The 22,845-nt window shown below is 45.5% G+C and overlaps 2 protein-coding genes across 4 annotated transcripts in view; one reads left to right on the top strand and one right to left on the bottom strand.

The window, feature by feature from the left end:
- RAD54L (RAD54 like) overlaps positions 1-13,695 on the top strand; it is a 20,722-nt gene extending 7,027 nt beyond the window's left edge. The window contains exons 8-18 of the mRNA XM_062581545.1: positions 606-730; positions 3,349-3,499; positions 5,385-5,511; positions 7,608-7,682; positions 8,126-8,256; positions 8,347-8,457; positions 8,610-8,733; positions 9,029-9,107; positions 9,212-9,391; positions 10,859-11,022; positions 12,250-13,695. Of these exons, the coding sequence (XP_062437529.1) occupies positions 606-730; positions 3,349-3,499; positions 5,385-5,511; positions 7,608-7,682; positions 8,126-8,256; positions 8,347-8,457; positions 8,610-8,733; positions 9,029-9,107; positions 9,212-9,391; positions 10,859-11,022; positions 12,250-12,451 (1,469 nt within the window). The 3' untranslated portion in view covers positions 12,452-13,695. The remainder of the gene's footprint in view (positions 1-605; positions 731-3,348; positions 3,500-5,384; positions 5,512-7,607; positions 7,683-8,125; positions 8,257-8,346; positions 8,458-8,609; positions 8,734-9,028; positions 9,108-9,211; positions 9,392-10,858; positions 11,023-12,249) is intronic.
- LRRC41 (leucine rich repeat containing 41) lies at positions 13,155-22,845 on the bottom strand. 3 transcript variants are annotated; one of them, XM_062581543.1, is made up of 10 exons: positions 22,699-22,836; positions 22,539-22,625; positions 21,501-21,571; positions 19,848-21,024; positions 18,402-18,647; positions 16,713-16,877; positions 16,056-16,154; positions 15,425-15,547; positions 15,273-15,348; positions 13,155-13,978 (listed from the first exon to the last, which is right to left on the bottom strand). In XM_062581543.1, exons 1-10 carry the CDS (start codon positions 22,802-22,804, stop codon positions 13,744-13,746), a joined length of 2,385 nt encoding a protein of 794 aa, XP_062437527.1. In that variant the 5' UTR covers positions 22,805-22,836; the 3' UTR covers positions 13,155-13,743. The 3 variants fall into 3 exon arrangements, 2 of the variants coding, with proteins under 2 accessions (XP_062437527.1, XP_062437528.1); XR_009959117.1 differs by lacking the exons at positions 13,155-13,978; positions 15,273-15,348; positions 15,425-15,547 and adding an exon at positions 16,274-16,405 and having other exon boundaries at positions 16,072-16,154; positions 22,699-22,845; XM_062581544.1 differs by lacking the exons at positions 13,155-13,978; positions 15,273-15,348; positions 15,425-15,547 and having other exon boundaries at positions 16,063-16,405; positions 22,699-22,845.

The following is a 22,845-nucleotide window of genomic DNA, read 5'->3' as shown; positions in this document are numbered from 1 at the left end:
AATTCGTGATGGTTCTGGTGCTGCCTCCTTTCTCTAGCTAGGAGGAATGGGCTAATCACAGAATCAGTAAGGTTGGAAGGGATCTCTGGAGATCATCTAGTCCAACCTCCCTGCTCAAGCAGGGTGACCTAGAGCATGTTAGACAGGGTTGCATCCAGGTGGGCCTTGAATGTCTCCAGAGAAGGAGACTCCACAACCTCTCTGGGCAACCTGTTCTAGTGCTCTGTCACTCTCACAGGGAAGAAATTCCCCCTCACAATCAGGCGGAACTTCCTGTGCTTCAATTTCTGCCCATTGCCTCTTGTCCTGTCACATGGGACAACTGATAATGAGGAGGTGAGCAGCTGAAGCGGTTTAAGATGACTGGCAGAGGTGGGAGAAGGCTAGCAATGGAAACAGTTGCAGAGAAAGCAACATGGGTATATGCAGGTAGAAGAGGTGCTATGGAGGAAGCAGCTCTTCATGGTCTGAGGCATTGAAATAGATGGAAAGGTTCTCTTAAATTTTTAAGGCAAAAGGATCAGTCTCAGCTGCTAAATTTGAAATCAGTTCTCTTACCATTTTCCTTATCCCTCTTTTTTCCTTTTCCCCATTTCCATCCACAGTTAGCTTTATGAACCAGCGTGGACTGCGAGTGCCCTCACCCATCCTGATCATCTCCTATGAGACTTTCCGCCTTCATGCTGAGGCACTACAGAAGGGCAGCGTTGGGCTGGTCATATGTGATGAGGTATGGGGGAAATCTTCAATGAAAATTAGTTCCTCATAGTTTTACCTAGATCTCAAGGAAACATCTGCCTTCTTAAAGGGAAGGGAGGTGGTTAGCTGTGGAAAGCACACATCCTTATGTTTCAAAGGCTCTGGATAACCAGCTCATCCATACTAGGTGGGCCTGAATGAGAGAATATTCTCAGGTAGTGAGAGATGGAAAAAAAAATCTTGGTGTTACCTTCTGGTAATTACTTCCTGGGTTCCTGGCAGGGGCCTGCACCTGCTGGGGCCTTTTTAGTGTGAGGGACCAGTGTCAGTATGCAGCAGAAGGATGGTTCCATGTCTTGGCTTGCTCTGTTGGGATGACAGTGTCCTAGCGCACTGCTCCTGTTTTTATTTATTTTCTTCTGTCTTTGCTTAAATGAGAAGTGCCTTTGGTTTTGTCCAGCCTCATGTGCTACCCGGTAGCTGAAATTGGTTCTGCTTTGACTAGGAGAGGTCTCCAGAGGTGTCTCAAAGTGGTCAGTTCTGTGATTCAGCATAGTGTTATGTGTAGGTTTGGCTGCTCTAAGCTGCTTTACTTTGCAGTCTTGTGGTATGGAGAAGGTCCTTTTTTGCTCAGACTGTTAAGGACTTGCTGAGGGCAGTGCATCAAGTTAGTTGTTGTACCTAAGTCTCCTGATTCACCCTTTCCCCCAGACTCCTGAATTGCTAGGTTACATTCTCCCACCTGTAACATCGTGAATCTCTGTTCCCCTGTCTACTGTCCAAGCCTTACTCTGTCCCCAGCAGGGCTAAGTTAGGTGCCATCATGCTTCTCTTGGAGATAACAGATATCCTATGGAAGTGGGACCTGGATCTCAAAATAGACAGGTGTCCTGCAGTCTTGTGTCCCAGAATGTCTGTTTCTCTGACAGGAGATGAGTAAGAGTGACTTGCTCTCTGAAGCTGCAAGCTCAGAAGACTTCTTTCTGTGCTGAGGGTGGCGATGGTGTGATTGTTGAAGGGGTCTGCCATGGCAGACCCCATTCTGCTCCCTCCTGCCATGGGTACGCTTGGAGAGGAGGTAGGAGAGCCAGATGAGGCATTGCCATGCGTGCTGCTTGTTCCAGAGCAGGCAAACCTGGCTTCGTTCCTTGCTTGCTGAGCATTTGATCTGTTTTTGCCAAGTCTGGCTTTCCAAGTTCTGCCTTCCCATGGCTGAAGTGGATTTGATCTTTGCTTTTTTCTCCCCCGTTTGTGGTTGTAGCTAGTGAGAATCGGAGATTCCCCAAAGGAGATAATTAAACAAATCCCTTCTGCCTTTCTGAAATGATCAAGCTGAGGGGTCTTGGCCCCTGTTGGGATGTCCTATGCTGCCTCTTAGAGGGGATTTGTTAAATGTTGATGCCACCCAGTGGTTTGGTGGTGTGTCTGCTAGAACACTGCTGAGAGGAGCTTAAAAAGCCAACAGCCTCCTTCAGTAGGATAACTCCCATTCAGCTTTTACCCTGTGAGTCCCTGAGTGCCCCCACTCCAATTACCCCTGGGATTGGGCAGAGGGGAGGGAGATGCCAAGCATGCCTGTTGCAGACAGCAGCTGATTGTGCAGGTCCTTGGCCTTGTGTCTTCTCCATGTTCCTAATAAATACTCAGCTCTGCGGTGGTCTAACACTTTCAAAATGTGTCTACCTGATTAAACTTTGTCTTGCAGCATAGCACCCAAATACTAATAAAGCTGATTTGTCCAGGCGGTAGTGTCCTGGAGCACTTTACCAAAGCATGACAGAGTTCTGTAATCGAAGAGCCCTCAGCAGTCCCAATTGTGTTTATGTGCAATTTCAATCTCAACAGTTTCTGTCTGTAGCAAAGTAAAATGTGGGCAGGCTTTAAACGTTCATCTCTTTCTTTGATTTGCTCCATTCTTGTTTGCAGGGTTGTTTCTTTAGCTTGCTCATGCACTTGAGACTCTAGGTGTGTTTTATTTCTTAAATGTTTTTTTTTTCTCCTGAGAATCACTTTTCATCTCGCCTCCTGGCTCTTCCAGGAGTGACCAGGGAGCATGAGCTGGAAAACAGTGATGTAGTGCAACGTGTTATCCACCTCAGCCTTATCTTTGTGGTTAAGAAATAGGAACCATAGTCAGACCACTCCCTGTAGGTGCAGAACCCTTTTTATTAGTGTGCAAAGGTCTGGCAGTCCTGGGTATAGATGGCCTAAATAGCTTGTGGTCTTGAGCTTGGATGCTGCAGGATTGCTGATCCAGAGTTTGGTGCCTGGTGCTGGTAGCTGACATGTCCCTATCTTTGAATGGGAAACAGTTCTTGTAGGGAGACCTTGTGGTTATCATTATTTTCACATCAGGCCCTCTTGCCTAGATGTTACTTGGATGTCCCCTGTCTGGGGAGCTTGTAATAAGAGTATCATGTTTTCTCACGTATTAACTTTGGATTTTTCCCTAAGTTCTTGTCTTTAAAAGAAATCTGTGGAACAACAGTAGAATGCACCTACGATAAAACTGTTATCAATAGCACAGTTGGAAAGGGGAAAAGCAGTGAGGTGCCTTGTGGCAAATACAGTGTGTTGGTGGGGACTCCAAGCTGCTTCACATTAGAGCTGTTGGATTTATAATGAGCTGCATTCCTTTCTTTTTCAAAGGGCCACAGACTGAAGAACTCTGAAAATCAAACATATCAGGCTCTCAACAGCTTAAATACACCCCGACGAGTCCTTATCTCTGGCACCCCCATTCAGAATGACCTACTTGAATATTTCAGCCTGGTGCACTTTGTCAATTCAGGCATCCTAGGTAAGAAACATGAATGTGAGACAGATGTAAAAATGGGGGAGCTGCTGACAAGGGAGTTGCTCCTTCGAGCATGACTACTAGCAAAAGCAGAAACCAAGACATTAGTGAAAGGAAAGATCGCGTACAGTTTGGAGACTTAATTCTCCTTTGACTTGTGTCTGGATAGTTTAGATCAGGATCCCATGTTCTAGATTCCATATGTAAGGAGTTTGTTACGTAAAGTGGATGAGTCTAATGGAAGTGTTTTGGAAAGGGAATTAATTTTTAAAGTAAAATCAGTATCTTATCACGAGTGCTAGACAGCTGATCTCCTTGTGTGGCTATATTGGTCATCCAAAGGGCCTGAGTAGGCTGGGAGTTCCTCTGACAATAGGTTGGAGATACTGCAGGAAGAGCTGAGCAAGAAAAGACGAGCTCGTAATGGTACTTCCCACAACACTAGCAGGCTACAGCAAATTCGGAGACCTCCTGAACCAGAACTGACATCTTTGCAGGGGAGATGCTTTGGAGAGGAGGCCTTGATATGACTTGCTGTCTCTACTGAGCGTAGAGGAGGTCTGAGAGACTAGCTTCCCCTTGCTATCTTAATCTTAAAAGCTCCCCTAATTAAATACCCATCTAACACAAGAAGTTGAAGGGACTGGTGCAAGGTGGAATGTAATACCTTGCGGTAGATCAGCTGACAAAGCCTAGCTTTCTGACAGTCCATCATTCCGCTTTCAGGTGTTTCTGATAGAACACTCCAAGTGCTAGACATCACTACTCTGAGTTGAGACTGCTTCATTTTAAGCTAAGGAGGGCTGAGAATCTGGGGTAAACCTTATCTGAGACAGAAAAAAAGACTGTGAAAGAGAGATGCTGATTAGTGTGAGTTTTCAGAATCAAACACCTTCTGCAATTGCTGGTAGTAGATTAAAATATCAGATATAGCAGATTTAAATTTTATTAATTAAACAGATTAAAAAAGACTCTGGCTGCTATACTCTGACTATGTTTGTAAGCTCATTTTCAAAGCATGCTCTCCTGCCTGCATTCTGGGTTAGGAGCAGCTCTACAGCTTTCCAGCGTGAAGATACTCATCTTTGTCAAGAAAGGTCATTTTTCTGTCAAGGAGTGAAAGTAAACCAGTCTGTAAATAATTTCTTTGTTGCTGTAATTTGTCAGCCATGTTTGTGTCAGGTTGTTGGGCATGCAATCCAAAAGGCTTGCTGTTAAATCCAGGGACACCAGTCATCAGATTCAGTGTTTAGGCTGCATGTTTTTCTGTTCAGCTCTTCTACCACCCCATCCCATCCTCTCCTTGAGAAATCTTGGGAGCAGATGCTCTATACCTGCTTCTTGCATGTGCTTCAATTTTGGGGAGTTATTGCAGAGAGCTGATAGGATTTTTATTGACCTGTATTTGGGCAAGATTAGTCTTCCTGTACTTCCAGTTCTTTCTGAGGTGAGGCTGATACTATAAATGCTGCCATGAAAGCTGTGTGCATATAGTAGTCACTCTTCATTCCTTCAGCTTGTGACCAGTAATAAGCAACTGATTACAAGTAATTTTGGAACAGATAGACATAATATCTGTGCTGTTGTTTGCAAGGACAAACTCTGAGACTGAAAGTGTAGCTGATACGTGAGCAAAACCAAAATATGCCTGATGAGACTCAGATTTAATTAAAATTTATGATCTTTGGCAGTGACATGTTGTTGGAGTACAAAATATTTTCCTATTGTATGTGTTTGCCTGCCTTGTTTGAATCTTTCTGGGCTAGAAAAAAAAATCATATTGAAGGGCAAGCATCCCATGCTTGTGGTATGATAGCTGAGGCAGCGGGAGTGCTGATCAAAGTCTGTTTGATAGTAGATGTTGCCTTTTCCATTCTGTTTCATACAGGAACAGCACAAGAGTTTAAAAGACATTTTGAAATTCCCATCTTGAAAGGCAGAGATGCAGATGCAAGTGAAGCTGAGCGACACAAAGGAGAAGAGAGGCTTAAAGAGCTCATCAGCATTGTGAACAGGTGAACTTCAGCCCCCTTTTCTTTACAGAGCTTTTGCATAAATCCTTGGTGCACTTGAGTATCTTTCCAAATTACAGTCCTGGCCGTAACAGATTCTCTTGCCAGTTACGCATGTTCAGTAAGTGATTGTACGAGTACTTATGCCCTAAAAGATCAGCATAGCTTATAGCTTTAGTTTGAAAAACAACATGTGAAAATGGTGGATTTAGCTTTAGTAATCCCCAAGCATGTGTACTTGGGTGCTAAATCATGATTTGACTCTTCTGTTTCTGTTTTGTCCTGGGATCTGAACAGTCAGTTAGTATCCTTTTATTTATATTAATATAAGAATAGCGCAGGCTGGGTAAAACTGAAAATCCATCAAGCCCAGTGGCAAGCAGCAGACAGAAAGAGTACAAGGGATGTTTTTCAGTTTTATTGATGTTGCCCAAGTTGGAAAAGAGCCCAGCTTACTCTTTCATAGCTGTGTTGGCTCTGTAGGGCTAATGCGATTAGACTAGTAGTGTCGAATGTGACTTTTGATCCTGAAGAAGCACCTCTGTCATGTAAAATGCCATCTTATTTCTTTGATTTTTTTTTGTTGTTTTTTTTAAGTGTGGTTTCATTCTGTTAAAGAGTAAAACCATAGTATACATGTCTTCTCACAATCCCTTTTCTCTAAGAGACTTTTATTAGAGTCTCTTTTGATTCACAGCATTGCTAGTGCCTTCATTTCTTTTTTTCCTTTTTAATCTGCCCTTTTGCCATCATCACAAATACACCCTAGCAGTTCAAAGTCATGGCAGATTGAATTTCACACACTGTGTAGCCTATGTATAGAAACAGCCATGACCTTGACTCAGGCCAGCTTGCAGAGGCCTGAGCAAAAGGAAAGGTTAGAAGAAGAGCTTATTTCTTCCTGAGGTGGATGCAGTTCTTTTGCAGTTAATGGAGAAGGGTGCAAAAGTGTGTTGAAGAATGTTTGTGCCTGGCTGTGTTGTGAGATCCCTTTTTTATTGTACAACAGTCATGGTATACAAGCAGGGAAGTGGACACACCCAGACAGTAACAGATGAATTGGTCAGAATTGGTAGGATTTATAAATTAGACTGTGATCGAAGAATGTGGAATCTTAGGGGTAGGCTTCTCTGGTAGAAGGCATAATCTGTTCTGCTGTCCTGGGACAGAAAGTTAGACCTAAGCCATACCTTACTCAACCCCTACCCAGCACTGAAGACCTCACAGATTCCCCAGGGCATCACTGTCAGACCATCACTGTCTTTGCAGTTAGAAAATGCTCTTAATGTGTAACTTAAATCTTCCTTACTTCAGTTTAAGCCTAGGACTTTTCATCTTACTGTTCATGAGTTTGCAGAACAGATTATTTCTTTCTTTGAAGGAGTCTTTGACAGATTTGGGGGCTGTCATTATATCTCTGCTGTCTTCTCTTGTGTAGGTTTCATAACCTCAACTTCTCAATCTTTACTGGCAGAACTAGGTTTCTGCACCTTTTTTTATTCTGGTTGCTGTGCTCAGCACTTCCTATAGTCCATCACATCTTTTCTGAAATGTGTTAGAACTGCTCTGTGGGACATTTCCACAGCCCCAGAGGATCTGCTCTTTTTCCAAATCTTGGGCCAGAGAATGAACCCATCTTTGCTGAGGAAGACTGCTGAGTTACGTGGGGAGCTGACTGCTTGTATGTTGTTATATCCGTAGTGTGCAGTGTCCTTTGCCCTCTTCTCTATCTGCATGACTGCTCTGCTGTAGCTCAGATTGAATGTCCTTGGTAAACTGAGAAAGAGTTGAGTTTCTCTGCCAAGGCTCTGTTAGGCTTGTTTAAGCCTGATGCCTCCAAATCTTGTGAACGAGAAGTGGGAGCCTCACAAAGATACTGTTAGTCTAGACTCTGTAGTCTGGTCTGATATACCGTGTATGGTGTAGCATGGGTTTGATGTGGATGGTGATGCCTGAATTTTGCCATGTGTTGGAGTATCACAGACAGACCCTTGATGATTAGATACCAAAAGGATTGTGTCAAACTTCTGAGGAATAATACTAACAAAACAGGCTTTTGATGTCATCCAGGCATCTGATTTTCTTTTCCTTCCCTGCAGATGTTTAATCCGAAGAACTTCAGACATCCTGTCCAAATATCTGCCCGTGAAGATTGAGCAGGTGGTCTGCTGCAGGTATCAGAAAGCATGTGTTCTCTCTGGGTGAAGGAAGAAGTAACAGGAAGGACTGAACAGTTGCAAAAAGCCCTGCATTGGATGGTTGTTATGACTGTCCTCCCCTAGGAATAGAACTGTAGCCATTAGCAGTATGTTGCTTTTCCTCCTGAAGCAGGAATGGTCAACCCACAGCTATGGGCTTCTGCCAGCCAGCTGGCATGCTCTGGGCAGCTGTGTACAGCAGAGGTATGGGCTATGCAGAGCATCTGCAAGTATCTCTTCCAGCTCTGGGCTAAGATATAAACACTCCATCTTCAGCCTTGAAGGCAGTTCTAGGCTGTCTGTACTTTAGCAAAAAATTTGGGGAATGGAATCAAAAGGACCTACTGTGTAGGTGATGGAGGAAGGAGGAGTTTGGTTTGGGGGAGGACTGGGACTGCAGAGCTCTTGTTCTGTTTCAGACTGACACCTCTGCAGGCTGAGCTGTATAAGAACTTCCTGAAACAAGCCAAGCCAGTGGAGGAGCTGAAGGAGGGCAGGATCAGTGTGTCATCCCTCTCTTCCATCACCTCCTTAAAGAAGCTCTGCAATCGTGAGTTGTCTCACTGGGGTTGAATGGATGATTCGGTTTTTATATTGTTGGTGCACACTCCATGGTTGCTGAGCTCTGTCTGTTCTCCAGACCCTGCCCTGATCTATGACAAGTGTGTGGAAGAGGAGGAAGGTTTTACCGGAGCCCTGGATTTGTTCCCTGCTGGCTACAGCACCAAAGCTGTGGAGCCTCAGCTTTCAGGTAATGTGGAGCTTAACAGTATAAATGTGTTACCTAACACAGGCAACCTGTAAGACTGTATTTAGTGGCCCAACAATACTCCTCCAGGGTCAGGAATTTGGGAACTTATTCTCTAGGTTTTTTTCTCTCTCCTTTTTTTTTTTTCCCTCCAGGAAAGATGCTGGTTTTGGACTATATCCTTGCTGTTACAAAAAGTACCAGTAATGACAAGGTAGTTCTAGTCTCTAACTACACCCAGACACTGGACCTATTTGAAAAGCTCTGCAGGAACAGAAGGTTTGTCATTCAATTTCATTTGTCTAATCCTCCAGAACTGTACTTTCAGCATACACTGTAGAAGAAACTGGCTATTTTTAAGGTTTCTATCAGCAGAAACTTGTGACCTGTCTTGTACCTTAAAGAGAGATTCCTGAACTGGAACTAATGTGACTTGTGCTCTGGCTGTTGGGGGTGACTCGATAGAAAAGCTCTGGCCCTCTGCAAAGGTCATAAAGCCCAGCCCCTTGTTACAAGGCTGTGAAAGATTTTTCTCTCACAACACTTGGGCTGTAGTAAATGTTGTGTGTTCCAGGTATTTATATGTCCGGCTAGATGGCACCATGTCCATTAAAAAGAGAGCAAAGATTGTGGAGCGATTTAACAGCCCCTCGGTATGTAGAATCTGCTGGTTGCCCCCAGCTATTCTCCCAGTTCAGAGAGTTGCGAGTAAATGTGGGGCTGCCTCTGTTTAATCCATGCCTGTCTTTCTCTACAGAGCCCCGAGTTTATCTTCATGTTGAGCAGCAAAGCAGGTGGCTGTGGTTTGAATTTGATTGGTGCTAACAGACTGGTTATGTTTGACCCAGACTGGAATCCAGCTAACGATGAGCAGGCCATGGCTCGAGTGTGGAGGGATGGCCAGAAAAAGACATGCTACATTTATCGACTGCTTTCAGTGAGTGTGATTCCTCTTGCCCCCTTAACACAGGGTTCTCAGAGCTGTCCCAAACTGCAGCCAATGTGATTAGGACCAGAAGGGGGAGAATGCTTCTGTGTCAGTAATCAGAATTGGTTGGAACTTGATTGCTTCCAAGCTTAAGGTGCATTACTATGGAAAGCAATGAATGTTCAAGCTGGAGGGTCATTACTGCAGGCCTTGGTTTCTAATAGTGACTGACTTCTGAGAAAATAGTATCTTGTTGTTGTTACTAAGTTTTTTTTTTTTTTTTTTGAAATCATTAAGGCATCTGACTTTGATTTCACAGGGTGTCTGATGCTGAAGTCTGTTTATCAATTTGACTGCAGTCTATTGTGGTTGTGTGTACATGTATTTATTAAACAGCTATTTTCCCAGAACTACAGTAGCTTTTGGAATGGGGATACCAGTCAATAGATGGGGTAACTACTCTATAAATCAGGAAGGAGACTGACTTTTTTTGTAAGCTTGTATTCCTTGATCATTTATTATTTTATTTAGACAAAAGAGATAATCTTTGCTTTCTGTCTTCTGTGCATGTGTACGTATGTTCTTTGCTCAGCTGTTCCTTATGGCGTTCCACTTTTTCTCTGACCTGGTTACATCTGGAAGCAGAACTCTATTTTCCTTTTAGAACTAACAAGTCAGTCTGCGAATCTGACTAATCACCCTCCTCTGCTGCATTACATTTGTTTGCAGAACAACCGTGGATTTTTCTCCTAAATTTTGCCTTAAAATTGTAGCATATTGGCCTTTAAGCACATCTGTTCTAGGAGTAGCTATCTCTCTCCAGTCAGAAGGTGTGATTGATCAGTGTGTGGGTGTACCAGAAAATACTGCTGATGCTCATATCATCTATAGCTAGCCCTTGCTGTTGCTTTTTTCTGAGGACAGTCTGATTGCAGAAGATACTGCTTCAGTGAAGCACCACAGTGCCAAGCAACAATGATGATTTTATAGCTTTTCTTGTCCTTTACCAGCTGATTCTAGGAAACAGTGCTGCTGCTAGCTCCTGAACTACTGAGCTCTCCTGGCAGGAATGTTGATGAAATTTTACAAGTGATAGGAGAATTCTTACTTATGGGATTTCTGGTTTTAGCAGGAATTGGAGAGCATGTTTTTGCTCTGAGTCAGTGACCTCCTCTTGGCTACTACCAAGATGGTTGTTTCATGCCTTTAAGAGCTTGTGCTGTGCAAGTTCTGCATCTTGAGAGATCTATTAGAAAGGGTTGAGAGGGCTGTAGCTGTTCAGCTCCTTCCTCTTCTGTCATCACAACCTGGTGCAGCGTGTGTACCCCAGCTACCCATGCTGTCATTCGTACTGGCCCAGCAAGGCACGAGATGTCCTGACAGCTTACTGCCATTTGATTTGTAACATTTTTCCCAATACAGTGGTGTTTAACTAGTGTCCCAACCGTGCTTCATCTCTGACCATTTCCCTTGTAGACGGGGACCATAGAGGAGAAGATATTCCAACGTCAAACCCACAAAAAAGCGCTCAGCAGCTGCGTAGTGGATGAGGAGCAGGATGTAGAGAGGCACTTCTCGCTTGGGGAGCTCAAGGAGCTGTTCACACTGAATGAGGCCACTACGAGTGATACTCACGATAAGTAAGTATATTGAATAATGATGGATGAAGTCAGCAAAAACCCTCTGTGGTTTGGTGTGCTGATTCAGAGGTTTCTTAAGCATCAGGAGGAAGCTCAACAAGAGCAGGCCTTGAGTGTCTGCCTCTGAAAATCTTAACCTTCTGGAGATTAGCACCACTTTGCTGGCTTCCTTTTTTGTTGTCTTAGAAAAGCTTTGATAGCTGGACAAATGAGTAAACTATCTTCTTAGCTCCCTGTGTTCAGAGGTTGTGAAATATGGTAGCTAATGGGAAAGAGGTATTTGCCAGAACTGGACCAAGTTGGACTCCAGCAACTTGGACTTCCTTGCCATGCTCCTTCAGCTGGTTTGACTTTTCCCCAAGTACCAGAATGCTGAACTGCTACTACTGTCAGGGTTATTCCACCAGATCTTAAGAATTCATGAAGCCAACCTGAGTGTTGCTATGGGGACTAAAAATCTTATATTGCTCTTTTTTTCCAAGACCTGTGGTATTGTAGCCACCAGAAAGGACAGGGAAAGAAGGAAAATGCTTCACTCAAACAGTTAATAAGACTGTTAGTGCAGGCAAGAAATTAAGAGGATTAATTTTAAGCTTACTTGAAGCGTAGCTCTGTATAGGTATCTTGTCTGCATGGCAACAAGCCTGCAGTCCTGGCAGGGCTGCTGCTGCTCATATCCTTATGCAGCAACTCAGCTGAGCACCAGCTTGAGCATAACTCGGTGGTTGCGGTGGGAGCCAGGACAGAGCAGGTCAGAGCATTCTGTGCTCTCTTGAGCTCAAGAAGTCTGAGGCAGTGCTAAGAATGCATTAGTGGTGAGGGAGTTCAGTCTTGGGCTCTGCTCTGAGCAACACCCTTCACCTTTCAAGAGAAACTCATCCCAAACTGCCTCTGGGCACTGTGCGCTCCTCTCTCCTTTTGGATTTGGGTTGACTTCTAGCAGCCCATTCCCACATGGCTAAATAGGGAGGGGGAGCACCATTAAAAGCAAAACCACAGGGTTTCCAAAACATTTATGATTCTTTACACATCTGTCATACATACCAGAGAATGTGAGTTTAAATGACACCCATGGTAGTGATTCAGCCTGCCTAAAAATCCAGTTGTCAATATTGCAGATGAAGGAGAGCGCAGCCACGTTGCCTTGGCTTATGGATGTTTAGAAACGTGGCAAAGAAGTGGAAGAAGGACTTTGCACCACTTCGTGACTAGTTCTCTCTGTTCCAGGATCAAGTGTCGTCGCTGTGTAAATGGCCACCAGGTACGGCCCCCTCCTGAAGGGTCTGATTGCACCTCTGACCTCTCCCAGTGGAACCACTGCGCCGATAAGCGGGGACTGCAGGACTCTGTGCTAAAAGCTGCTTGGGATGCTGCCATCACCTTCACCTTCCATCATCACTCCCATGAGGAGCAGCGAGGGATTCTCTAACAGGTCACTGTGCTGCGGGGACAAGGGCAGGCTCCTGTGGCAGTCTACCCTGCTTTAATCCCTTTCAAGAAAAGGGACAGTGAACAGCAGTACATGCTGGATTGTTGTGTGACTCTGGAGGAGCAGAACAGGGTGGCTTCTGAGAGGTGGGAAGGCCCCTGGGCTTGGGCAAGGGCTGCTTGCAACAGCAAGGAATCCTATGGCTTTTTCTCTGCTACTGTACTGTGTGCCTGGAAAACAGCCCTGTAGGAACTGGGAATAACTGAACTGTGTGTGCGCTTGATAGTACTGGTTCTTCTGCTATTGATGTCTGTGCCTTTTACTCAGCCAAGTTTTGCCTTCAAGTTTAAGTTAAGTCTGCAGCTTTAGAGCAACTGATGTGCATAGTTGCAATTTTTTCCCTGACACCTATGGCTTACAGCTGCTGAGCAGAAACTGGCAGGATCCATTTCTGTTGTGAAGTGTGAGCATTTTTAATTGCTCAGGAACAAGAGGATTCATGCAAAAAAAAATCATTTCAACTTGTACTTTGAACATCTGCTGGCCTGAAAGAACATTCAGGCAGTAGGAAATCAGACCTTAAGGTCTTGCCATTTCCAAAACCACTTGCTTTATTATGGGCAGGATCCCCTGATCTAGCAGTATTTTAATTAATCTCCATAAAATGCAGTAATAAATTTCACACTTTGGTACATTATGGGTCTTAATTCTACTTTTATTATAAAAACATTGTAAAAGAACAAACTATTCAAAACTTCTGTAAAATGAGTGCAGACACAGAGTAGAGGCAAGAATAATTCTTGTCTCAGACACTGATTAATGATTGCAAATAAACAGCAGGTTACTTGTGATGTAATTTTTTTTTAACGAAGTTTTCCCAAATATAAGGTCCAGGCTCGGGTCTTCATTTAGCTTTTCTACTCCTTTTATGTGGAGGGAGGAGTTCTTATTTATAAGAAATTGGCTGCAATAAATTCTTAACTAAGTGAAATTAACTGCTTGTTCAGAGACCTGCAGGGTGTCACAGAATTTTATTTGAAGTGTCTGTCTCAGTTTAAGTAGCTCATTGGGGAACAGGGGGGTGTTAGACAACTCTGAACTACACCTGTTGATCCATCAGATCTTCACAGCAGCACCTCCTCTTCAAATCAACAGAGAAGTGACAAGAAACACTGTGTACCCTGCTTGGACTGGGGGAAAAAAAATCTCACCAGTGCTATGAAATAAATGTTGTTGGCCATGGACTGAACTGTTTTTGTACCAGCTGATCAGTTTTCCTTTTCCTGTGTCCATCACATGACACTGATGTAGTCAGCAAAGGCCTGGGAGGAGTCCCACGTGTCATTGACCACGCTGCACACAGCTTTGAGACGCCGAAGCGCTTCCTGAGCTGTTTCAACATCCTGGTCCAGCCAATTTTGAAAGAGTCTGAGGTGGGTGAATTTAATGTGTCCCCTTCTCTGCTGGATGTGGCCTTCCAGCTTTTTTGTGAATTCCAGGAGCCCATCAGGTTTGATACAATTTGAGCTTTCCAGGAAAAGAAGGACAGGAAAAAGAAGTCATTAAGATTGTAGGGTATAGTTTGATCAGTTTCAATTTCTGCTCCTTCCAGTAAATGCCCATACAGGTACTCTGGAATGTTTCAGTGCAAAGTGCAACAAGAGGTTTAAACCTCCTTCAGCAATACAGAGTGAGAATGATCCCTTAGTTTTGCAAAACAAAACTGAAGCACAGTTACAGTAAGTTATAGTAAGGGCTGGAAGTTATTACAAGTGTTTAACTATGCTGGGAAACACTGGTAAGTTAAATTTGGTCACCTGGCCTTATTACCAGTGACTTGAGTAGACATAGTTGAGGGCCTTAAAATCTTAGACCCAGACTCTTAACTAAGCTGTGCTCTCCAGTCTCACAGGAGCTAGCAAGTGCTTGGACCAAAAGGCCTAGCCCAGCTCATGGATCCCAGCGCAAACCTCAGTGGTAAGAGATAAATGATCTCTTCCTTGTGGGAGCATCTGGAGAACAGGTATCAGGTTCCAGTATTCCAGAAGATTATTTATACACTGGGCAGGGGAAATGATCTTTTAAATACAAAGTTGACTGATGGACTTGAATTTTATGAGAAGCACAAAAACAGCCAGTGGGGGAGAAAGATTCATGATTCAAGGCTGCTAAAGAAGTGGCTGTGGTCAAATTAAGTGTCAGGGCCATGTAGGTCAGCAAGCCAAGCCATAACTGTAACAAATGTAACAAAAGGAGTCTTTAAGGTGTGCGTGGGGGGGGGGGTGTTTGTTAAAACTTAGTCATTAGCATTACAGAAATACCAGGCCTCATGCACTTAGATTATGCTCTATGTTCATGGCCATTTGCAATCAAGAAAGGAGCAGTTCAGGTGAAGGACCAAGGATGATGAAAAGATTACAGAGGCATTCTTAGCATCTTACAGGGCAGTGAGAGCACTCTCAACAGACAGGGATAGTGTGAACAGCTATTCAAGCTGATGCCTAAAAATAAATGTACATAAGGACAGCAGTTCTAACCCTCCGAGCAGGGAGGGTCTGCAGCAGGCAGAAAAAAAAACAAAGCTGCTTTTAAGATGGAGTTTGGTTCATTTATGAAAGAGACAGTGTGATTCCTCAGAGGGCAAGGCCTGCCCTGGGTGACTCTTGGAAGTCCCCTAGGTTTTATGTGCCTCTTAGAGTGTGCTCTAAGCTTTTCCTGGGCATACAGTCCCTTTGGGAACGAACAGAATTGTGCTCAGGCTGTCTGAGCCTGCTTCAGCTGTAGCCTCCTAGAACATGAAATTCAGTTCAGGGCACAATACCTGACATCCAGCTGGCAAAGAGAAGAGGAGGAATCTTCAGAGAAAATGTCTGCAAGGGCAACCAGCCTGTGATTCCCTAAGAGAGGGAAATGCAGGTGTTTGTTAGATACAAGCTGCAAACTACCCCAAATACTTAAGTTCATAGTACACACCAAGGCGGTTCCCAGGCAGTTTGAGGCTCTTCAGAGATGAGTTTCTCTTCACTGTACTGATTATTTCCGACAAAAATTCAGTGGTGCAACTTTCAAACAGCCGGCAAAAGGAGAATGTAATTTCTACAGAAGAAAGGGATTGACAGTGCATTTTAATATTCCCTGCACACTTCATTATTCTGTAATTATATCCAGCAGATGGCTCCAGCTCTAATACATATGCAAAAAACAAAGCTTCCTCAGGAGTGTGTACTAGGTAACATGCTCGAAGTGGGTATTGCAGGACAGCGCCTCTGTGTTGTTAACTGAAGACAGCAGTGATCACACCCAGGAAGGTGGTTTAGCCAGCTGACCCAGTTAAAAGCAGACACACTCTGCAGCCTAGAAACTGTTTTATAGCCAAGACCATGGACTCCTGTCTGCAGCACAGTCTGCTCCTCTCTCTGCCCTGCTGGCTCAGAGAAAGACACATTCTCTCTCTGCCGACAGCTACAGATCTGTCCTGGGGCAATGGCATTTTGCTAAGCCTTGTGCATTCTAATATCACCTCAAAACATCAGCCAGCCAAACGCAGCCACCTGCAGAGCACAGAGCACCTTTTCAGTCATCAGTACCTTTTAATTTACCATACCTTGCAGGACGGGATCCTGAAGCAAAAGCAGAACTTCCTTCTGGTGATCAGCCAGGTTCACATCGTGAAAGCTCAGTTTCTTCAAGTTTGGATTGCACTCTAAAAGCAAGACAAGTTCCTGGGTAAAGCACTGCATGGCCTTAGGCTAAGAACCTGACACAATTGCCAGTTAATACTCAGAAATTGATTGGATTGTGAATAAAGAAAGAGGGACCAACCTGCTGTGCAGGATCATTTACATGCTCAGCACAAAATGGGATGGCTGATACCCATTTCCTTTTCTCAAGTGACTTCAAGGATGTCCCCTCGGAAGAAAGGGACCCACCTGAGCTGGCTGCATTCTGAAAAGACTGAGGGACATGGCAAGAGCACAGAGCTTACATTCAGGAGGTTCAGGTGTCTGAGCATCTGCGTACTTCCAGCAGGCACGCCCTAGCAGCTTGAGTGCAAAGCCTTACGAATGCAGTAGAATTGCTTCCAGAGTCAAGCTGAGCCTGTCTGGCTTAACAGCAAGCAGCAACTGGGGGTGTCTATATCAGGCTGTAGCAGAGCCCAAACCAACTAAGAAGCAAGCAGTGAGGCCCCAAAGATGGGTGATCACAGCAGAGGGACTACTCTCTCTCTTCCAGCCATGCTACATATGGTTTGGCACAGTACCTTTGAGCGCCTGCAAAAGGTGCTCAAGCTCCTGAGGACAGGGCAGTGCAGCACTGTCAAGGGACAGCTGCTGGAGAGACCTTGATGCCCTCAGCACTGGCAGCAGGAATGCAGTGTGCAGCGGTTCCCTGGGGAATCGGATTTCCAGCTGCTCTAGGCAGCATTCTAAGGGAAGAAAAACAATGAAAAAAACTCAGTCTGCAGTACCTGTCCTTAGTATAGCTTACTGGAGCAAGTAAGAAGCCCAGCTGACCTGGCTGACATTTAAACTGGTAGAAAGTGCCTGTACCAAGCCTCCTGCCCCACAGAGCTGTACACAACACAGACTTACGGTCATTGCAGGCACATTTCAGGAATCATCCAAGACCACAGGGCCACCAATTTCTACCTTGTTCTGGCAGCAAAACACTACTTTAGAAAGTTCACCATCCATCCACAAACCAGTCAGTGTTCCCCCAAAGCACAGTCTCCACTGACCCTACTCAATACTCACTCATGTTTTGGTTTCTGCTTTTCTGTTCTATTCAGGGGCTGGGACAGTGTGCTCTCTCCCCACCTTGACCTCTCCGCAACCCTGCTTGGGTGATAACCATCAGTACAGTCATGATAGCTGCTCCTGGTTCAAATCAGAATTTGGAGAGACAGGTAACAACACGTCGTCAAGGGCTAACTGAACATGCTCCAACCCAAATGTGTCTGGTATGCAAATAGGGCGAGTCAATCATCTTACCCTACAAATAAGGGGCAGCCCCAAACCCCTTTGAGTTCTCCTGCACAGCAGCGGGCCTCTCAAGGTTACTCTTTGAGGTTGAGAGGTTCCTTACCTGCAACAGATCCTCCATAAGTGACTAATAGCACGCTAAAACTTTGCTAAGTTGCATCTCTGATTGATGGTGTATATAATCCTTTAGACAAACCACTGATCAAGTCTGGGACTAAGACTGGATCCAGCCACGCCTAGACTCCTCTGAGAATGAGTCTGGAAAGCAAGGGTGTCCACTCTGAATCTTTTGACTCAATGGGAAGGTCTCCAGGACAATTTTGTTTGAACCTTGTATGTAATTACTGTTTTACCCTCCATGCAGTAAAATACCCGAGTGTACCTTGCCACTGAACCTTGTTAAATCACTGTCTTACCTCAGTAAAACATATTGCTGCTTCTCTCTTATGAGTGAAGTGCCATCACTCATCTGTGACAAGGGATAACAAGAATGATGAGACACCTCTAAGCTGAAAACACTCTGCTACTGTTCCCAGACTGTAACCCAGAGGCCTGAAAAGTGCTTTGCCATCAGCTCTGGTACTGCGATAATCAAAAAAAGTACTTTCCTTCCACCCAAAGATAGGCCAGAGCAGTCTAAGGCTTAGAGCCTCACAGACAATATGACAGACAGAGCAGAAACTCCTGACCAATTTAAAGGTCTGGTGAGATGTGCTCCCTACAGGCTGCATGGACAGGCATTGCTAGCAGGTTCTGACTGGCCTTGTACAAAGCATAGAGATGTAGGCTCCAAACTCCATGTGAAAGACTGGAAATAACAAACTACAGCAGTATGTAAAGCACAAAGGTGAGGTTGTAATCACTTAATTACATGCCATTTGGGACACTGTGGAATTCAAATCTTTTGTGCCAAGCTTTTACGGCTCTAACAGCCACATCCTGTTCATTGCTCAAAATCTGTTTCCTACCTGAGATTTCTACCTCAGTGCAGCTTGGATTCCCTTCTGGCCTGTTCCCCTCCAGCTGGTTTTTGAGATCGAAGCTGACTGAGAGCGTATGGAGCCGGGGAAAGGCACTCAGGATGCAGCGAACAAGGTCCATGCAAGGCATGTGGGAGAACACGTCGCTCACACGCACCACGTGGAGGCAGCAGTCTGAGTGGCGGGAGAGGGCCCGGAGCCCAGACAGGATGCAGAAGATGTTATCTCCCAGGCCTGGAACCAACATTTTTACAGAAAGCAAAACTGGTGTCACACACACAAAAGCCTAAAGCCAAAGCACACATGGCTGGAGTTTCATCAACAGGGGAGCTTTCAGTTCAGTGCCCAGCAAAGCAATTGAAAATCAAGGGCTAAATCCATCAAGTGCCGGAGAAGTTTTCCGATACATACATTTTATCTGTAAGTTCTTAAGCTAGAGCTTAGAGAGGCAGAAAGAAGTTTGGTTCTTCCCTTTCTCAATAAAGCATTTGAGCACAAGGCCTGGAGCAGAAGGACTCCATTCTCTCCTTACTTCATACACCTCCCATATGCCTGTGAAACATCCCGTATTTCTGGTTGTACTGTCTTTCGCAGGCAGGTAGGAGGACTGAATGTAAGGCCAAAACTGAACATTGCCTCCTGTTGGTAAAAACTAATCCAGCAATCTTTCACTAAATCATAAAGAGGAAAATCCATATCACAAGAATGAATGGATGAAAGCATTTTCTAAGGAGTAGAATTTATGTAGTTAGCGTTTAGCTGTACATGTTCCGTTCTGATCTTTCATACGGATCAACACTTGCAGATGCAAAACTAGTAAGTCACAGATTCCTGTCCTGACCAGTGGACATATAACAACTCTGTTCTTTCCAGTTCAATACCCACAGAACTTGCTACACTTCATTCACCACATTAGTTTGTTATCAGTTTCCCATCCTGTTACCTACCCCACAGTGCAAGGGTTCTGCTCCCATATGAAAACATAGCACATGAGAATCCACATGCCAGGAAAAACAGCCAGGCTCAGGGTGAGCCTGTCTTATTTTCCCACAAGGAAGGTGGACTCAATATTTGAACAGAGTTTGCCCTGCATTCTGTTTTGTCTCCTAACCACATCGCATGCCCTTGAGATCCTACTGGGTCTACATCCGTTCCCTTCCCTCATCCCTGATGAGCTGTGTAATTCCATATTTTCATCTCAGCACCATTTCCTCTAACACACAATGGCCCTTCCCTGTCATTCGTGGCTGTCCTCCTTGCCTCAAACAACTCCTCGCACTCTTTATAGGTCTCTGTGAATGCAATTTTCATGACTAATTACTCGTAAAATGCTCGTGATAGTAAAAATAAATAAATAAATAGAGGGTAAATCTGAGCAGTAAGTCACACTATTAAAACAAGGCTGGAAGGAAGTATCCTGTTCATACCACTAACCATTGTAAGACAGAACCAAGTTTTCTAACGACACCCAGGAGCTCAGCAAGTTACTCAGAGTCCGACATGCATCCCCAGTCAAAGGAACGGAGAACAATTCCAATGTGGACACACTTCGGAAGCGGTGAGCAGTTTTCAGAGAAAAGTTCCCAGCAGATCCTCTTCTCTTCTTACAACGAGCCCTGCTGGAGCATGGAGATCCTGTGGAGGAACTAGTACAGTTATCAGTATTTTCTCCTTCTGTGACACTGTTTTCATACAGTAATTCTGAAGTATTCTCTCTAGCAACAGTAAAAACAAAATCATAAAGGTCTTCTGGGTCATCATATGTCCCCCTATTTCGTCTGGGGCAGCGGCGTCTCCTCCCTACTGCAGATTTCAGACGTCTACGCGGCTTTCGAAGAATGGGGCGACAGGACTGCCTTTTTGAGAGACAATGAGAAGAACCCCCAAGGGGTTCTTTAACACTGATGGGGTCACAGGATGCCTCACCACTTCCCTCCTCACATACTAGGTTTTGGGAAGGATGACTTCTCAGTCCAGAGAGGGCTGTGCCCTGGGGAGTGCCAGCCCCATGTCCATTCACCTCTGCTAGAGGATCAGCCTCCTCGAGTGCTCTGAGGGAAGCCTGCTGGTTCTCGCCATCACTCCGCTCCTTCTCATAGCAACGGTCCATTTCTGACAGCTCTTGTGTTGTCTCCTGGCTTTGGACATTGTCCTCTGTACAAAAGCCACAAGGGCTGCTCTGATACGTAAGCACCTTTCCCGAGCACCAATACCCAGCACTCATGCTCAAAATGAGAATGAGAAGAACTGTGTCAGGAACAGGCCAGGAATACATGGACACCTGGCTGACAGAGCCATGGTGAATCAGCCGGTGAAGAAGTAAAAACAGAGAACGTCTGATAGATTGGTCCGAGGTGAGCAGGTGCCGAAACTTCAGTATCCGCAGGGAGCCAGCCAGGTTTTCAAGCACCCTTTGGTTGTGTTCAGCAGTGAGCGCAATCACCCCCTGCAGCATGTTGCAGAGAGTGAGCTGGGTAACGTGCTGTGAGCTGTGGAGCAATGGTGAAAAATGATGGTCGTTGAGACGCCAATCAGAAGAAACATCCAAGACACCATGAAGAATGTTCGAGAAGAATGTTTCAAGGAACTTCTTCCTCCAACAAGTTATATTCTGCAATTACATCACCTTAGGGTCAACCAGGACAAAACCCATTCAACAGAGCCGCGTTAAGAAAAAGTCAGCTAACATCTTTCTCATTCTAAATCAAAGTATTAGCTGCTAAGCTTATTGTAAATATGGCCTCAAACAAAACTACTAGCACAACTGAAATTACTTCCCTAGTCCACAACATTCTTCTCAGTGTGTTTGTTAAAAGCTGAGTTACTCTCACTGCTATATTTTCATTCCTCTTCTAGCTTAATTTAATATAGTCAGTGGTTTGAAGGTGAAGCTAAATTATAAAACAGCATCAAATTTTTTTTCCTAGGTGTCTATTTACAGGCTATGGTTAACTTGTCTCCTAACCACTCTTCTGTTATGCCAAATCAATGGAGCTTATTCAGTTCTTCTATGTAAAGAAAATTCTTCCCAACTCAGAGCATTTGCTTTGTGCTCCTTCTCCACTCCCATAAGCAGCTCTTCCTTACCTCTGAGTTGGGTGGCCTGGTCTTCATCACATCATCCCAGAGCTTGCGCCAAATTGGCTGCGTTGAAAGGCCTGAAAAAAAGAAACTAGGCACCTTTACCTCTTTTCCACAGCTTAAAATCTTCCTGCAGACTCTCCCTCCTTGGGGTTCATATGTGCATTTGGGCAGATTAGGGAATAGGTTTCTAGGGGGAAGCAAATTCAGACCTAGAGCAGAAGGAAGATGTTTTGCATCTGTTATGTAGGATGTGACAAGGTTAAAAAAATTGCCTTTTAAGAAATAGGACTTAGAAACTGGCTGTTTTTGTTGGTCCTCAGAAGAAGCAAATTGGTAAGCCAAGAGAGTTACAGCATACCCTACATTTCCATAAAACCCCACCTGCACCCATGCCTGGGTTTGGAATTTTGGACTGAAGTAGCTGCCTTTCCTGCTGGAGTTCCCTGTGTTTGTGATGAGGTGGCAAAGACAAATTACCAGGGTCTCAGGCAGGAGTTACACTCTTTAGGTTCATCTCCCCAGTTTAGGGTTTATTTTTCCAGTTTGCAAGACTTTGTCCCTCAGATCTGAGGGAGCAAGGGTGGGAGGCGTCCCTCCCATTTGGCTGAGGAGACGCGTGCTTTTGTTCCTCTGGTGTGGGGTTCATTTTTCCAGGGTGCAGCGGTTTGCTCCTCCAGCTCGGGGGGGGACCTCCACACTTCAGGGGTAGCTGACCCTCCAGTTACGGGTCCGCCTCTCCAGCCTGAGGGAAGTGTCCCTCCAGGTTTGGGTTCATCTCTCCAATTCTGGGGGAGCGTTCTTCCCCTTTGGGGCTCATCTCTCCAGTTTTGGGGCTCTCCCTCCACTCTGGGGCCCAGACCTCCAGTTCTGGGGGCTCTCCTTCTGCTTTGGGGCCCAGATCTCCAGTTCTGGGGGGTGTCCCTCCGCTTCGGGGCCCCGATTTCCAGTTGTGGGGGGGGCCCCTCCACTCTGGGGCCCAGATCTCCAGTTGTGGGGTCCCACCTCCCCCCGCCCCGGTCCCCCCCGCCGGCCGCGGCCCACCTGCGCGGCGCGCGGCGCCCTCGGCCCGCTCCAGGTAGAAGACGTTGAGGAGCGGCAGGAGGCCGCGCAGGACGTGTCCGGGCAGCGCTGCGGGAGGAGGAGAGAGCGGCAGCGTGTGGGCAGGCTCCCGCGCCCCGCGCCCCCCGGCCCCGCGCCTTACCCCACACGTCCCTCTCCAGGGCCCGCATGCTGCTGCTCACCGCCGCGCCGCTGAGCGCGAAGAGGCTGGGCGGCCCCGCCGCGCCGCCGCCGCCGCCGCCCTCCATGGCCGCGGCGAGCCCCGCTCAGCACCACCGCCGCGCTGCTG

Source organism: Rhea pennata, chromosome 8 (genome assembly GCF_028389875.1).
Source record: "Rhea pennata isolate bPtePen1 chromosome 8, bPtePen1.pri, whole genome shotgun sequence".
In the NCBI taxonomy this organism is placed as follows: domain Eukaryota; kingdom Metazoa; phylum Chordata; class Aves; order Rheiformes; family Rheidae; genus Rhea; species Rhea pennata.
This window is presented reverse-complemented; position numbering and strand designations above follow the sequence as displayed.

What these genes read in the sequence shown, in the direction of transcription:
- LRRC41 (XM_062581543.1), bottom strand. Translation starts at nt 22,804, where the DNA reads ATGGAGGGCGGCGGCGGCGGCGGCGCGGCGGGGCCGCCCAGCCTCTTC. An exon ending in CCAGGCCACCCAACTCAGAG is followed by an intron (nt 21,025 to 21,500) that starts GTAAGGAAGAGC and finishes ATGTAATTGCAG; the next exon opens with AATATAACTTGTTGGAGGAA. An exon ending in CCTTTTGCAGGCGCTCAAAG is followed by an intron (nt 16,155 to 16,712) that starts GTACTGTGCCAA and finishes TCTTGCTTTTAG; the next exon opens with AGTGCAATCCAAACTTGAAG.